This window comes from Aptenodytes forsteri, unplaced genomic scaffold (assembly GCF_000699145.1).
Source record: "Aptenodytes forsteri isolate BGI_AS27 unplaced genomic scaffold, ASM69914v1 Scaffold80, whole genome shotgun sequence".
Lineage (NCBI taxonomy): Eukaryota > Metazoa > Chordata > Aves > Sphenisciformes > Spheniscidae > Aptenodytes > Aptenodytes forsteri.
The window spans coordinates 2,807,032-2,824,474 of NW_008795026.1; the positions used below are offsets into that span (position 1 = coordinate 2,807,032).

At 39.6% G+C, this 17,443-nt stretch overlaps 1 protein-coding gene across 1 annotated transcript; it reads right to left on the reverse strand.

Moving 5' to 3' along the window:
* Nucleotides 1-274: 274 nt before the first annotated feature.
* Nucleotides 275-16,346, reverse strand: SEC22C (SEC22 homolog C, vesicle trafficking protein). Its single transcript, XM_009275937.2, has 7 exons — nt 16,249-16,346; nt 15,460-15,669; nt 13,091-13,254; nt 10,137-10,319; nt 4,001-4,119; nt 3,338-3,403; nt 275-1,575 (listed from the first exon to the last, which is right to left on the reverse strand). The coding sequence occupies exons 2-7, from the start codon at nt 15,639-15,641 to the stop codon at nt 1,375-1,377; spliced, it is 915 nt and encodes a 304-aa protein (XP_009274212.1). The 5' UTR covers nt 15,642-15,669; nt 16,249-16,346; the 3' UTR covers nt 275-1,374.
* Between the last annotated feature and the right edge of the window lie 1,097 nt (nt 16,347-17,443).

Sequence of the window (17,443 nt, forward strand, 5' to 3'; positions counted from 1 at the left end):
CTCAGGAAGACAACTCTGCATCACGTTAATCTCTTTGCAACCACTAGAGGTAGAGACTATGTGAGAGGAAAATAAATCTTTGGTGAGAGATGTCTGGTGGAAGAAATGGGGCGACAAGAAAACAGTTTCCTAAGAAAAAATAAAAGAAAATCTAGGACCATACTTCCACAATAACACACCTACAGTTCTCTACATCTTCTCAGTTTGAGTCTCTACAACCCTTCAAGGACAACTGCATCAAAATGCTATGCTTTTTTTTGGTTTTTTTTTTAAACAGACAGCCTAAATTATTCATATATGTTCTAAAATGCCCATATGCACCTCAATACATTACATATAAGAATACCCAGTGCAGCAGAGGTTAAGAATTTCAGCTCTTGAGTACTACATTCAAAAGTGCACACTCATAAATTCATCTTAGTGTAAGAACTCAACACCATTAACTAAAGGTGTTTTATGTAATAAAGAGAACCTGCTCTTGCCTTCCATTACTGGAAATGGCTTTCCACTCACCAGCTATACATTTTTTTAAAAAAGGTGAAGGAGTCAGTGGCCTGTCATAAGTAGGCTTGGAAGATTTATTATCCGTACAGACCAAGCAAACATGGAATTACCCTTATACTAAGTACGACCTTAACCAAGGAAATAAAGGCCACTTGAGCTGAAAGATCACTTATATTCACTTGGTTTATTTTATGCTGCCCTAAGCGTATTAGCAATTAACCAATGAGCACATACTTAACTACGATGCGCTGTTTAGCCAGGAGATATTTATAGCCTTTATGGTTTTTAGAAGAGCCACAACCTTTTCCTTTCTGTCAAAACCTAGAAAAATTACCCTGAAGGTCATCCTAGCAATTTTTCCCACTGATATTGAACTTATCTAATTATGGCAAACAACTCCTTTACCTACATTTACCAAGAATCTTAATGCTTAACAAATTCTATAGACAAAAATGTTACCCACCACTTTATCTTCATTTTACTGCACAATTTTAATATTTTTGGAAGCACTGGCAGGGCAAGACATTGACCTGTCAAACTGTTACAAAGCCAGTAAGACAAATGGCAAAATGCTGTCTAGATGGTATTAGTCAAGCAGTAAAAGCCTGTTTATGGTAAGGAGAACCTCCGTCTGTTGATGACACCTGACAAAATCTACCATGCACAATTACCACATGCCATGTTAAAGACAGCTACATTCCCCACTGTATGTTTGACATGATTACAGTATCCTACTTTATTTCAAGTTGCTTTGAAATATCCTCCTTGCAATAACCATTGTCACAAATCTTTAAAATCACTCCAAGCTATTTTTGGCCAGTTTAATACAAAAAAAGTTGTAAAAATAGAGTAGCAAACCCAAAGTCTTTTTCATACTCCGCAGTCAGGCTGTTTCTCCATAAGTTGCCTTGTCAGTATCTGATAAGAAGAAAGAGATGCCACTCCTATGTGAAAGGCTATTTGCCAGAGGTTCCGTAATCCATACAAGTAAATGTTGCATAAACAGACAGAGAAGAAGAGTACAAACGTCTTCACCTTCCTTGCCGAGCTGTAGAAGAGGTACAAGTAACACTACAAAAGGACCAGAGAGACCGCGTTAGCATTAAACTATGCACGTACAGACAAGAGACATAGCTGGGAATTGCTGGCATATCCATGCCACTCGGATGTGTCTGCCATTGCAGCGATCACTAAGAAGCTCAAAGCTTCCCTTCAACTCCTATGTTGAAAGGCCCTCCAAGAATAGCTGGAGTGGTGGCCTCAACCCAGACCCTACTGGGTGAGCACAGGTATCAAAAGAAGGCTGCCAGCACAACTGGCGTCCCTCCTGCCTGCCTCAGCCTGGATTAAAAGGAGTCCAAAAGCTGAGCCAGCTTTCAAAAACACCTACGATTTTCGCAAGACAAAGGCTCAGAAGCAGGAAAACAGCAAACCCAAATCTGCTTCTGCTGTATTTGTTCTTGGGATAAGTAAAGGACTGCATTCTCTAGACTTGGTTTGGTAGAAAGACCATCAATCCTGTTAACAGGTTTAGCTGGGGTTTTGGGCTCTTTTTCTTTTTAAATTCAAGAACAGGTGGAACCCATTTGCTAAGCATGTGTGAAGAGCAACAACCCTTACAGGAGAAAACTAAAAATCTACAAAGTGCTGGCAGAAGAGTTACTTTTTTAACTCAGGCAGTAACAGATCATGCTTTCTCACTTAAGGTCACAGTTTCCAACTGTGCTGATGACACAAGTAGAGATCAGCATGTAGAAAGCGCTTCACATTTGAGCTCAATTTATGCACAAGCATTTTGTGAAGATGACTGCTATAGATCAAAAGGATAAGAGAGAACTCTTCTTTATTTAGCTTCTCTAGCTTCAGGTACTAACTTGAAAAAAGCAGGACAGAGCCTTTCTTTGTGAAGAATGACTTGCATCAGGTATTTAGATCCAAATTAATACCTCCATCTTAAAGCTCTGCCATGAGCAGAGGTGTAAGGCGGCTGAAAGACACTAAATTGTATCTATTATGATACAATAAATAGCCTCTCTGCAAGTTTTAAATACCATAGATAGACAGAAGTCTTCAAATAGTGGTCCCAAACCATTAGCCAAATGCAACAGTACTAAGCAATGAATACTCTGTAGGCATTATGTTATTCCTTCTGTCAAGCAGTAACCCAACTACAGCAGCTTCCTGCGATGACATGCTAAAAACCAAAGACTTTGCAAACAACATACTGCCCTCAAGTTAAAGGTTGTGGACCACTGTTTTAGGCATTTAAGGAACCTTTCAAGAAGAACCCATTTGGACCATATAATATTTTCCCCATTCAAACTCCTCTGCATAAGGAGGTCAGAGAAAATAATCCATTAGGCGAGGAAAAAAAAAAATCTAAGGAAGTCAGGAACGACATTTGTCTCAAGAATTAAAAGTAATTTTTAATGTAAATTAGAACATTTTCAATACTGTTGCTATCCTACATTTGCTTAGTCTTTCAAGGTGGTTAGGCTACAAAAGCTGGTCACTAAGTCTGCCACTGTCAGAAAGACATCGTGTCTAACCCTTTGGGAAACAAACCATCTTTGGGCTAGCACTTATTTATCACACTCAGCCCCATTTGGCATGTCAAAACATGAAAGCACTGAAAAAGCTTGTAACTGCAATTTGACAAGGGTCAAATTGTGCCTGCAACTGTATTTGTGCCACTTTACTGAAATACCTCAGTGGAATCACCTAGGTAGGTAACTGAAAACCAAACTGTTCCTCTGCTTAGCTGAAAGTTATTTTGTCTTGTATATTATAATATAAAAATAATCAGAAAGCATTTTATTTACAGTTAACATACCTGAAAAACACAGGCGAGAAAAGGTAGGAAAAAAGATATCACATTTCCAATTCCTTCACGGTCCTCCTGTTTGGATTAAAAGAAGTGACAAACAACTACGTCAGCTACAGTTTTAGCAAGTACTGCTTGATATTTTAGAACACTATATTTCATCAGGTACCTCTCATCCTAGTTTATGTTGATTGACCGTAACAGTGTTAAACAGCAAGATCAATATCACTGAACAAGATACCAAGAACTAAGGTTTATGTGACAATTCCTGCTAAATAAAACTGTGCCACCATAAAATCAGGACACTTTTTTTTTCTTTTTTAAAAGCTGTTTACAGTTTCACATTTGTTTAAAAAAATATTTACAGAAAAGCATCTAGAACAAAATACAAAAATGGGGAAAAAAAAAGTCCAGCCAGCCTGGCAAGACTAAAATATTTCTCCAAATTTTAATCTCCCTAGAAAAGAATAAAATGCAATGTGCTGCAATATGCAACAAAACACATGAGGTCTAGCAGGTGAGCAAACAATTGTACATTCCCTGGACAAACAAAACACTTCTTGTGGAAAGATGTATGCTCTACTAAGAAGCAGAACAGTCACCCTTAATCCAGTTACCCAAATAATGCTCTTCCTTTGACTCATTTACAGGTTTCAATTCAATCGGGGTTACCTGAAATGAATACTCTGCTAGGTGAACTCCTCGAATGAGATTCAAAGCTCCACACATGATGTTCAGAACAAGCGACAGAATCCCCAGGGGAGTCACACGCTGCATTCTGTAAGTAGGGACTTAAAGAAAAAAAAAAAAACAAACAAACAAAAACACACCACAGACATTAATGAAAGGTAGCACTATTCCTTTGAATCTTTTAACTTAAAACGGCTCAAATCAGCTTATGCGGGTTTTAAACATTTTCAAAACCTTTCATGCTTGCTCCAGAGACGACCAATTATGAATAGTGTCCTGGTTTTGGCTGGGACAGAGTTAATTTTCTTCCTAGCAGCTGGTACAGTGCTGTGTTTTGGATTTAATATGAGAATAATGTTGATAACACGCCGATGTTTTAGTTGTTGCTAAGCAGTGCTTACACTAGTCAAGGACTTTTCAGCTTCCCATGCTCTACCGACTGAGCAGGCTGGAGGTGCACAAGAAGCTGGGAGGGGGCACGCGACAGAATCCCCAGGGGAGTCACACGCTGCATTCTGTAAGTAGGGACTTAAAGAAAAAAAAAAAAACAAACAAACAAAAACACACCACAGACATTAATGAAAGGTAGCACTATTCCTTTGAATCTTTTAACTTAAAACGGCTCAAATCAGCTTATGCGGGTTTTAAACATTTTCAAAACCTTTCATGCTTGCTCCAGAGACGACCAATTATGAATAGTGTCCTGGTTTTGGCTGGGACAGAGTTAATTTTCTTCCTAGCAGCTGGTACAGTGCTGTGTTTTGGATTTAATATGAGAATAATGTTGATAACACGCCGATGTTTTAGTTGTTGCTAAGCAGTGCTTACACTAGTCAAGGACTTTTCAGCTTCCCATGCTCTACTGACTGAGCAGGCTGGAGGTGCACAAGAAGCTGGGAGGGGGCACAGCCAGGACAGCTGACCCCAACTGGCCAAAGGGACATTCCATACCATGGGACGTCATGCTCAGTACATAAACTGGGGAAAGCTGGCCGGGGGGGCCGCTGCTCGGGGACTGGCTGGGCATCGGTCGGCGGGTGGTGAGCAATTGCACTGTGCATCACTTGCTTTGTATATTCTTTTATTATTATTATTGTTACTACTATTTTACTTTATTTTATTTCAGTTATTAAACTGTCTTTATCTCAACCCACGAGTTTTCTCACTTTTACTCTTCTGATTCTCTCCCCCGTCCCACCGGAGGCGGGGGGAGAGTGAGCGAGCGGCTGTTTGGTACTCAGTTGCCAGCTGAGGTTAAACCATGACAAATAGAAACACCTTTTTTTGTTGCATTACACTGTTCAGTTCTTCAGACATCTAGAAATCAGCAAGAGCTCTGGAGTACTTTTTAAACAGATTAAGCAATAGAATTTGTTCTTGAGCTATTTGACATTAATGTCTTCTTTTATGGTGCACACAGAAATTTTTCAACTGTTTATTTCAGCAGATCGGCATACTTACCATTCTTCACAGGTCACTAGAAAAGCTAGAGGCTTCAAGCACCCAAAGGTCTGAGAAAGAACTTACATTTCTGACCCCCACAGAAGCAAGACAGCAAGTCATCTCTTCCTCAACTGGTAATTGAGGAAATTAAGTATTTCTTCCCACTGACAGTTTGAGGGTTCACTCTGCTATACAGCGATTTAGTTTCACCTTCATAGTTTCCATACAGCATTTGGTGCCCTCATCAAGCAGTTGCCAGAATACAGCGGTAGGAGCCAAGGACTTCGATGCTCTGCTGCTAGAATAGTTGTTGTAGGAGTTGTCAAGATGATACTACCCAGTCACAGAGGAGAAATGCCTGTCACAGAACTGCTGGTCTTACCTCTGGGCCTCTCAGACTGACAAAACACGGTCAAAACTGTGGCCTAGGAATTAAACTGGATGCTATAGTGTCTGGCCTTTGAACCACATTTTACTGTGCATTACAATTCCCTTTCTCCCAAACGGCCCACGTTTCACAGGTAGTGAATTACCTGGCTCTTTCCTTTCTCACCTCCTCCACTACCACTATTTACTCGAACACCTACACACCCAAATACCATTTCTTCAGGATGCTCTAACTGATACATACCTAATTAAGGTCAAAGCAATTATTATCAATTTGTATTTAACTTTGGAATCTGCCGCTTCTAATTCAGGCTTTCGGCTGTCCAAAAGCTCACCGATTTTTTTTCCCTAGATATACTAGCTAGCTCAACAACAGACACCACGCGTAGATACCCACCTACATTTCTTGCCATACCCTCCCTGCCCTTGGATCATCACAAGTAGAACACTGTCAGCATAACAGTAAGAAGGATAATTTGCACCTCGGATACCAAATCCAGATCCTCTCCTGCACCAACATCCGTAAGATACAGGAGAGAATGAATGAGCCCTCAAGAAGTCTCCCCAGCTCTCAGGATCTTCTGCCTCCTGTCCAGATGTAGCCAGCTCCTGACTACTGTAGATAAACAATGCAATACAGCAGGGATCGTCTCCGGCTTCATTTCAGTGACTGATGAAACACCGTAACAGCTTAAATATTGCAGTACTGCATGGTTTAAGATAGGAACACACTTGTGTCTTCTCCTTCAAGACAGATTTTGATAGATGGATGTAAAAAAGTTTGGTGCCAAATTAATACAGGGATATAAAGTATCTTTTATAAGTGTCTATGTAATTAATTTGTCTGGCATGCACTCATACCTCCATAATTTCATCTCCAAAGCAGCTGCAAAAGGAACTGTATTAATTCCATTTGCTATATGTCACATTATGTAGCATTACTGTATGTTATTGTCATGCACATGTTCATGTAAATTAATGGTGCAAGTAACCCTATCATTCAAAGACAATTTTGCTTTTTTGCTATGCAGTGAAATTTAAGGTCCAAACAGCGCACTGAACAGGAGCTGTACCAGCATGTTTGTTCATTCACTGACCTGAATATTCAGTTTCCTATTATTTTTGATAAATTAAATCACATTGCAGCTACGTATCTCTCTCTCTCTCTCTCATGGAAATTTCCTAATAAAGACTACTGTTTCTTCTTCCTCAGTTTCTAAGGTTTACTTCAGAAGCACACAGTGTCTCTCAAAGAAAAATTACTAGGCACAAGTATCATTCATTGTACAGGATCTTGCGAGCTATACACGTCAAGAGTTCCCAGTCCCCAGGGAAGAACAATGCAAGTCTCAATATATTGCTTCTGCAGCACGGAATATTCTGTAAAAGTTACTTTTTTGTAGTCCAGTACGATAAAAAGAATTGCTATCACAGATGCAGGGGAGATTACAATATCCAGTTGCTCAGGGTTCAGAGTCTGTGAAAACCGATCTTTAAATTGTTTGCTGTGGAGTTTTATTTCTGCTATATCATTCTGAGGTTTAATTCACAAACTGAAATTGCACAGAACAAGTGAGATGGGTTCTGCTAGGGAAAAATTATTACACTTCCTTGTGTGAATTAAATCTTATTTTTATAAACAGACTTTCATACTAGAATTGCTTACTACATTAAATAAGGGAACAAGAGAGTACAAGCACTCAGTCCAAGACAGCACAATTTTGCACAAGCACAATTAAATGCCAATTGGGTTTCAAACGGATTTGACTCTTCAAGTAGAAAAGTTGTGCACTTCAGAGTACAAAAACCATACAGAAGATGTTCTGGAGACTGTGGATTATCTAGCACCCAGGGGAAAAAAAAAAAAATGTATCTGCAGGTTTGAACATGTACAGAACAATTCTGTGAAAACACCCTCACACAATGAAGAAATTGAAACTTCTGCCCATAAAAGGTTTTCTGAGCAGAGGCCTCTGGCTATTTAACCGGAGACTGACATGAATGCCTGTACCACGCTCCATTCTGTCTCTTCAAGGCATAGCACAACAAGGGTTTGACAATGAGTCACATACTCAAAGCTCCAGATAAAGACAGCACCAGGAGTGAAAAATGAAATCAGACTCAAAACATTTTAAAATAAAATACAAGCACACAAAAGACAGAGATGTGAGACATCTTCAAAAAACACCTTGAAAAGGACTCTGTGAAGGAGTGCGTGCCTACAAAAGACTAAGAACATTCATCAAGGGGAGCACAACGCTGCATAATTTAACAGCATGCTTGCTGGACGAATAGCACAAGTTGTTCTTCTACTTCATAGAGCCAGTTGTGATGTGAAAACTCCCCCTCTTCACAGAAAGCTACTTACACTTCACATTTCTTCTGTATACATACCCCACCGTCCTCCGGAGCTTTAACAGCTGTGCCCACATCGAAACACAAGGTGAAGCTTTTGCAACAACAGCTGAGGTTGTGTAGATGTTGATCAAGGATACAACGCTAGTGTCTTTCTAGCAAGAATTGGGCTGGGTTTAGTTAACAAAGGAAGGAACAAACAGAAGAAAGAATAAAAGAAAAAAGAAACAAGAAAACTTTTGTTCCTATATATACTAACAAGGACAAAACTGCCCTGACTTTTCAGACTCCTTTCACACTAAAATGAAGAGCCAAGGGATGTGATCACACAGCTCAAAAGAAGGCAGGAACCAGCTACAGCCACGTAAGGAGGCTGATGTTTTGATCAATCCATTGATTGATCTATCTTCACTATAGAATGTAGACACAATTAAATTCTCCTCTCCTGCAACCATAACACTTCAACGTATGCTCAAGAAGTCTCCTGTATAGCAGAGCCGCAATATAAGTAACATTAATACGGGAACAAACACTATCCACACAGCTAAACTTAGAGCAGCAAAGTGGGATTCAGCTGGTAGGTAATGATGAGAGGAGAGAGATATAAGCCAGGAAAGCTGACTCCAGCTGAGGGAAACAGATGATCATAAACACGATCCTTAAAATAAAGGCAGAATAATCTGTAAGAGTATCTGGGTTAGACCAGACAGAACAGCCAGAAATACAAAGCCAGATGGAAAGTAAAAGAAAGCAATTAAGAATATGGGGGAACTGAAAATGTATTTCTGATCTGTGGACACAGACTAACTTGCAAATGTTTACTGGCACTGAAACTGTTCACACTAGTGCAAAGAATTTCTAAGCCCTGTCACGTCACAAAAATATTTAACCTTCAAGCACAGTTCTGAGGAGCGCTCACAAATCTGACTGGCAAATAAAATGTTTTCAATTCTGTTTTCAATTCCTCCTGGCCACCGCCCCTCTATATTTTAACTTCAAATACCTACGTCAAATTAAATTCCAGCTCATCCATCAGAAACAATAAGACTGAGCAACTGGAACTTAATTTTATTAGTGCTTCATAAGCCAAGAACAACAACAAAAAAAAAGAGGAAATACAAGCTCATAGCACTCCAGCTGCATTTAAACCGCCATGCTAATAGGATTAAAAGCATTTCATTTCATAGAGGAAGTAGGCAAGATTTTGACTATGCAACTGAAACACAAATAAGATACCAATTTTACAATAAATAGGTAGAGGTTAGTACTTCTAAAAGAAGGTAAAAGGTCAGTATTTGTTACAAAAAGGTCCCTTGTCAAGCCTCTATGTGTTGTTTATACAGATACATATATCCTCTTTCAGAATTTTAGTCAAATGCATTAAATTTTAAAGAATAAGGTAAAAGGACAAAGCAAAGAGGGGAGAACAACCCAAGACAGACAGTCTGGGAATGAGAGTTTGGCCCTCGGCTCATATTCTTCTCATCTTTTCTTTCAAGGCTGAAGCAACTCATTCAGACTGTAATTATGTATCTTCTATTAGAGTTTGCAACTAGCAATGAATTAGTTAAATTTTCTATGGCAAAAGAAGCTCAACAAACAACTACCTTAAAAGCAGGAGAATTTAACATGGAAAATGCTAAGTCCAGTTACAACCAATTGTCCATATAGAGAAGCTGATCTAAGGCTGGAAAAAAAAGACACTACCATGAGTCCTTACAGGCTCTAATGCATACCTGCTATAATCTAAAGACGTTGTTTACTATGTGTTGTTTACTATGAGAGAAAGGCAGTCTTTTTTTCTTGGGTTTCATACACATGAGATGTATATATTTCTCAGTGCAAAAGGAACCACTGCTGTTACATGTTTTTCTGTCGTTTGCAAAGTTAGGTTGAGGAAGCCTACTGTCACCTGTGCGTAGTAGTAACTTACCAACCTCCACATGAACGCCTGCATGCCCACCGTTAGTCATCCCATTCATCAGCTCTGTATCCTCTAGTTTCAGCTGAACCGGGGGCCGGAACTTCAGCTCCTCCTCAACCTTCTCCCAGTTGGCCTTCATTTGAGAGCCACTCGCACAGTTAAAATGGCATTTCACTTTCTGAATAATGTTATCTGAAACATTATAAAAACATGCTTCAATTAGCTCTGCAAAAGTTAAGTGCTTTAGGTAATTATTAATCAAACCATGGCATTCTTTTTTGATTGTTTTTCATTTCTTCCTTCATTTCTTTTCTTATTAGTTTTAGGTATAAAATTTCACCGCTGGTTAGGGAACAAAAATACCTCTCCTAGGTATTTTATATCACTGGATACTTTAAATCTCAACATCCTGCCTGCCAGTGAACTGAAAACAAGCTTTCATATTCCGGAGTAGGTGTCAACACATATCTTAAACTACCCATGAACTACCATGAGAAGCAATTCCACATGTGTTTTAACAATGTCAAGGATTAGTTTTTTTCCAGCACAGAGATAAATTAATTCAACCTATATTTGAGTCATGAAGCAACTCTGGCAGAGGCAATTCCATAGTGATTCCACCAACGTCCAAGCCACACATCTACGTACAGATCACCCTGCTTCATCTCTCACACTTTAAATTTAATACCATTTGCAAGCAAATCCCTTTCCACAAATGTGGCTGCTGGCTTGACAGGAGTTGCACTGAGACCAAGTGGAGAATTTGTCCAAGTACGAATTGCTCACACCTCCAGAGCTGAAGTACCTCACTGTGGATACTACTACTTCCTATTTAATTGTGCCAAGATACTGGCAAATTCAAGCTATTTCAAATGCTTAGGGAAATAAAATGCAGAAACATTTACTTTGCTAAGATATCCTATAAGTAAAATCCGTATCTGCAAGATACTGCTACACTAGAAGACTCACATAGGTTGACCACAGCTACTACTGGATATGATACATATGTAATAGCTTAAGCATAAGTTTTGAGACCAGAGGAGGACTTTATGTTGTGCTATAATACACAGTACCATAAGCGCTCTTTCATGAAAAATCCTGTATTTTACCTTAAGTCAGCCTGCTAGAATTACCTGTAACTACCAGGCAAAAGGCTAAGATCTTATGCATCAAGTGCATCTTAGATCCACACACAGGAAGAAAAAAAAAAAAAACAACACAAAACCACACAGCAATATTGGGCAGACTCAGTAACAAAACACAGTATAATAATAAAAATGAAAAAAAAACCCTGCATTTTTTTTCTTTATAAAGAGCCTTATGCAATTAAAAGAGGCTAGAAATTCCCAAATTCCTACTCAAGTTAAAAAAAGGAGTAATTTGGATCTCAGCATAAAATTACATCATGCCTGGAACATGCCCTGCAGGGAATCCAACCAAAATACAAGATCATAGAATGGTTTGGGTTGGGACTTTTCAAGGTCATCTAGTCCAACCCCCCTGCCCTGGGCAGCAACATCTTCAACTAGAGCAGGTTGCTCAGAGCCCCGTCCAACCTGACCTGGAATGTTTCCAGGGATGGGGCAGCCACCACCTCTCTGGGCAACCTGTGCCAGTGCCTCACCACCCTCAGCATAAAAAATGTCTTCCTTATATCTAGTCTAAATCTACCCCACTTTAGTTTAAAGCCATTCCCCCTTGTCCTGTCGCAACAGGCCCTGCCAAAAAGTCTGCCGCCATCTTTTTCATAAGCCCCCTGTAAGTACTGACAGGCTGCAATAAGGTCTCCCCAAAGCCTTCTCTTCTCTAGGCTGAACAACCCCAACTCCCTCAGCCTTTCTTCATAGCAGAGGTGTTCCAGCCCCCTGATCATTTTTGTGACCCTCCTCTGGACCCGCTCCAACAGGTCCGTGTCTTTCTTATGCTGAGGGCTCCAGAGCTGGACGCAGTACTCCAGGTGGGGTCTCACCAGAGCAGAGTAGAGGGGCAGAATCCCCTCCCTCGCCCTGCTGGCCACGCTGCTTTGGATGCAGCCCAGGAGACGATTGGCCTTCTGGGCTGCGAGCGCACATTGCTGGCTCATGTCCAGCTTTTCATCCACAGGTACCCCCAAGTCCTTCTCGGCAGGGCTGCTCTCCATCCCTTCATCCCCCAGCCTGTATTGATACCGGGGGTTGCCCCGATCCAGGTGCAGGACCTTGCACTTGGCCTTGTTGAACCTCATGAGGTTCACAGGGGCCCACTTCTCAAGCTTGTCCAGGTCCCTCTGGATGGCATCCCGTCCCTCTGGCATGTCAACTGCCCCACTCAGCTTGGTGTCATCTGGAAGATGGCTGTATAATATGCTTTGCTTGTGGATTTCTCAATCTTTTAAGCACGAGCTTAACACTATTACTGAAATCCGGACAGAAGTGTGCTAACCCACTGCAATATCTTATCCTTTCCCAGAAGAGAGTTTCTCACTGCAAAGGAATTGTATTTTTCAAAGCTGTGAGGTTCAGTAGAGCAGCTGCTATTCGGCAAGAAAAGCATTTATATCAGGTTAAAAAAGAAACACTAGGCATGGTTATGAAGTATTATGTGAATCTAAGCCATGCCAGAAGTAAAGCTGCCCATAATAATCTATTCTGTCTCCCTTTCTTCCTGTACCCATCTGTCTCCACTTGTCAGATTTTTTTTAATTAAGTTAGAAAGTGTTTGAGATGTGGATTTCTTTTTCTTCTGTGCTTGTTTATTAATCACCACAACATTTTGTTCATCTATTACAGGGGCTCTCAGGAGCTGTAAAACCAATAATCTAATAGTTTAATGCAGTTACAAGATCTCCCCCTCCTCCTACACATGCATGCAAAGGCACACAGACAGATAAATTTTTATGATCAGGCTTTGGCCAGGAGACATTATTTAACATCATAAAAGTAGCAGACAAAGAATTCTTACTATTAGAGAACAAAGTTACAAACCAAATTCAAGAAAAGCATATGGTCTGGAAGCTAAACCGATGCTTGTTGTATCGTAGGAAGCAGCAAATTCCCACTGAAGCTCTTCCAGGAAGCAAAACGCCATGATGGTTGAGTAACTGCTGGAACAGATTGCCATGCAGGCAATATCCCCAGAAGAAAGGAAACTGAAATAGGAAAAAAAAAAAGTAACATCAACATAAAAAGGTAGAAGAGTCATGCTGAACATGAGAAGTAGACTGTGCTTTCTGTCAAAACAAAATGCACAGACTGCGCTGAGAGAGCAGACTGCAAAATATATTGTTCGCACTGCTGCAATAGTCTTGCAGCCCCTGTAGGTCTAACACTTGTTCTTAACTCATTCAGTATGCCTTAGCACGCTAAAGATCACAATACAGATTTTATTAAATTGCTACATCAGTAAAAATTGAGAACGGTATTTTCTCAGGCTGGCTTTAGTTCACGTTAATAAGAAAAGAGATGGCCAGAAAACATCACAGGCAAGAAGATTTTGAAAGAAAACACAGTGGATTTCCACAAACAAAAGTAAAAACAAGCAAGCTTGTTCACAGAAAGCAAGCAGATGTATTCCTTGCTCCCCTTGAATATGACAACTTCATATTAACAGCAAGAGATATTTGTTAACTTGCACAAACCAAGATATTCAAACACTGTTACTACTAAGTCATCTGTAACAAATAAAGATGAGTTTGTATCAGAAACAGCACAATAAAAATTCTACTCCAAAAGGGGTCCCTCTAACACTGAAGCCATATTTATGCAGAAGTTTCCACTTACAGATAGCCCAAAAACCTTCTAGGAAACTTAACAGGGGGATACATCTGACCAAAATGTAGGCATGTACTTCAGGATGAAATAAGTCACTCTCGTCTAGGCTTCATTAAATAAGATGGGAGTCAGGGCACCTAGTTCAGATGTCAGCTCTTGTAACGTAGATAGCTGAACTTCCACAATCCCCACCGTAATTACGGATTTGTAATTATCTCTGAAAAAAGGCTGAGGAAATCCTCCCTTATAGGTTAGCCATTTGCTAGTAATATTTCAGTATAAAACAAAGGTTTGAAGGTGAACAATTACTCTCTGTATTTTCTCTCTTCTCTACTATTTATATATTTCATCCCTCTCATACAGAAATACTTATGGTTTCTATTTTATCACATTTTTATTTATTCATTGTACTATGTGCTTGGCATTTATGGTTTTGATTAGCTCCGTTACAGCCTAGTTACACTGGGTACGTTCCCTAAATTCCTTTTGTCCCCAGCTCACGGCTGAGGATCAACACCATGCCTGCGTAAAACTACCTTTTCCCAGCTGTCAATAATTTATAGCCTTTTTGCCACCTATCTGTTTGCACTCTTCTCATTTCAGAGCCAGATGCATAGCTACTTCTGTAGAGGCTACAGAAGATTAAAAGCAGTAGAACATGTTAGCATTAAAGGGCACAAGTTCGCTTTGAGGGGAAAGGAATTAAAATGCTAATCTCTGCTTTTCCAATTGATTCAGTGTAAGTTCATTTATCTTCTTTCTCTAATCACTACCCCAAAAAGGGATATTTAGTTTTAGCTCAGGGTCACTTTAAAGTTTTCTCACATTTGCCAACCAGAAATGTGAGCACAAGCTAAAACTCATTTTTAGAACTAAACTAAAATCAATAGTAAATGAAAATTTTCATCTCTGAATGAAATCTTAATTTCTCAAAATAAAGGCTAGCAGATCCTTCTCCCAATAAATAAAAGCAAATATTTATAATTTCTCCATACTGACTACTGTCAGTATGCTTCAGGCCTCCTCAAGACACACCCATCAGCCAGAGCTTCTAGAGACTTGAACCCTGATGGTATTCAGAAAATGGAGTGGGCAGCACGTAGAAGGGAGTCGGGGCAGGTCTGTGCAAGCCAGAATCAGAGCTGTAGGAGCCTGAGAGAAGGCATCAGCAAGACTTGACAGTCACTGAAGAAAAGGGTTTGGGGTTTAGACTAAACTAAGTTATTCCTAGACACTAGGATGCCATCGTAGAAGGTATTTGTAGAAGTCCAAGATACTCCCATTGCTAATAGTAACAAGTACTGCCCATTGAGCAGAAAGCATTTGCTACAAAAAATTACAACTAAAATAAGGAATTCTTAACCTATGCTCACTAAACTGAGTAGGAGCTGTGTGGCTGTGGTGCTGAGAAATAAGGTTTCAAAATACTGCTTGGAGGTTACAATCTAGACATGCATGGTGGGATTTCAGATTGGAGTCAGGCACTATAGAATATACCTAATCCTTAAAGTTCAACTAATCCCCAGGACAACCATTTCAAAAATTAAAGTAAAAAAACCAAACAAACAAAAGCAGGGACTTACTGTATGCTAAGGTCACGTCCTTTTGCCGTGCCTCGACTTGGATACTGTGCCAGAATTGAGGATAACGCCTTTAATCTCTTTCTGCATTCCAGAAAGTCCTGGTTGAAATGAAAATCTGTGGAGGCTGAGAGGGGAAGTCCATCCCTCACCCGCACCACACAGGCAAATAAGATCATGGACATTCTCCACTGGAGTACTCATGAGGACAACCTGAAAATGAAATATTCAATTAGGTTAATGGCACGTTAATGGAAGTGATATTAGTTACTTACAAACCAATATGCTAGCCAGAAATATGTCAAGGTGAGAGTTTATTCGCCACTGCTACTGAACGGTACCTCTCGTAACACCACTGCCATTGAAAGGCAACCAAACTGTTCTCAAAGGTCACAGCTGTGTCCGTTTTTTGCCTCGTTCAGACAAGAAGGTGAGGCAGGGGATTTGACAGGGGAATTATCTACCTGAAAAATATCACCATTTTCCCTCCTTCTGCTTTACCTCATGCATCAGAAATGCTGAGTAAAGTTCTTAAAGGTATTTATGGAAACTGGCTAACTCCCACTGACACGCTGCATCTTCACTAGTGTTGCAAATAGCTGCATTAGCGTTGCAGTTGTCCGATTTTCTAGTATAACACACAAATACAAAAATAAATTTTAGGCTACAGCCTGTCAGGCTCTTTTTACAGAATCAACTAGGACTAAATATAGAATAAAAGTTGCCCTCTCTTGACTTCTTACTCTTTTAACAGGTCACAATCTCCCATGAAAAGTTATTATTGGGATTTACCTGGTACGTTCAGAACACACACGAGATCTGTCCTTCAGACATACCATGAGTATTCAGTGCAAGACATTAGAAGACTGACGCAGCAGCTCACATAATCTCTGAAAGATAACCATCATGAACATTTTAGAAAACTAACTAATGACCTGTACATATATATATATATATTTATAATGTAAAATCTCCCATGCAATAGGTAAACATAACCTAGAAAGTATTCTGCCTAAAGGAAAAAACCTCATTTTTTTATCTGATATACCAATTCCTAAATGCATTCAAAGACACTATGAAATGATATGCAAAATATTTCTGATGCCCCAATCACTGTCTTTAAGTTATCCTAGCTTCCTGTAAAAAAGCAGCTCTAAATCAGCAGACTTTAAGTGATTATCACAAACAAGTCAAGGAAAAAAAAAAAGAGAAAAAAAAGGCATTTACTCTGCTTCAGGCAAACTACATAAATGAAGCATTAGGAAAAAAAATAAAGAAAAAAATCACATTGTGAAGTCAAACTTTTGATAAAGGGAATGACTGCTTTAAGCAGCCCTGTATCAAACAATTAATTACAATGCTCAAAGTTTCCTTGAAATATGTCTCATCATCAGGTGTTTTTCTTGTCTAGGAAGGTAAGAGAGCAAAGCCTCTTCTAGTTCAAGCACTCAAACTCTCTTGCCTGTAGAGCTGCTCTAGTGTCTAATGAGGGTTGAGTTCTTACCACAAGTGGCACTAAGAGAGTCTCATTTCTGCTCCACAGGAATCACTTCCACATAACTTGTAGGAACTATCCCTTTGTCAAAGGTGGCTGCAATTTGTCAGCATGTTAAAGCAACTAACAATTGTCAGAGGAATTGACGGAAAGCATAATTGCACATAACTTCTTTCCTTAGAAAAGGAAATTAAAACTACAGAAGATTACACATCACTTGAAAAGTGTTATTTTGAACTTTTAAAACGGAGATTAAAGAAGAATTAGATGTTAATTTTTTTCCACTATCCCTCTCACAGTTCTTCTCCTGTAGTCATTTGAGTTGTAAACTCAAACTAAGCTCAATGAACTTAATTTCAGCATGCATGAAAAAGCATTTCAACAATAGTCAAGATTATAATTTGGGTGAGGAATTGGTTAGATGATCGCATCCAGAGGGTAGTGGTCAACGGCTCAATTTCCAGATGGAGATTGGTGACGAGTGGCATCCCG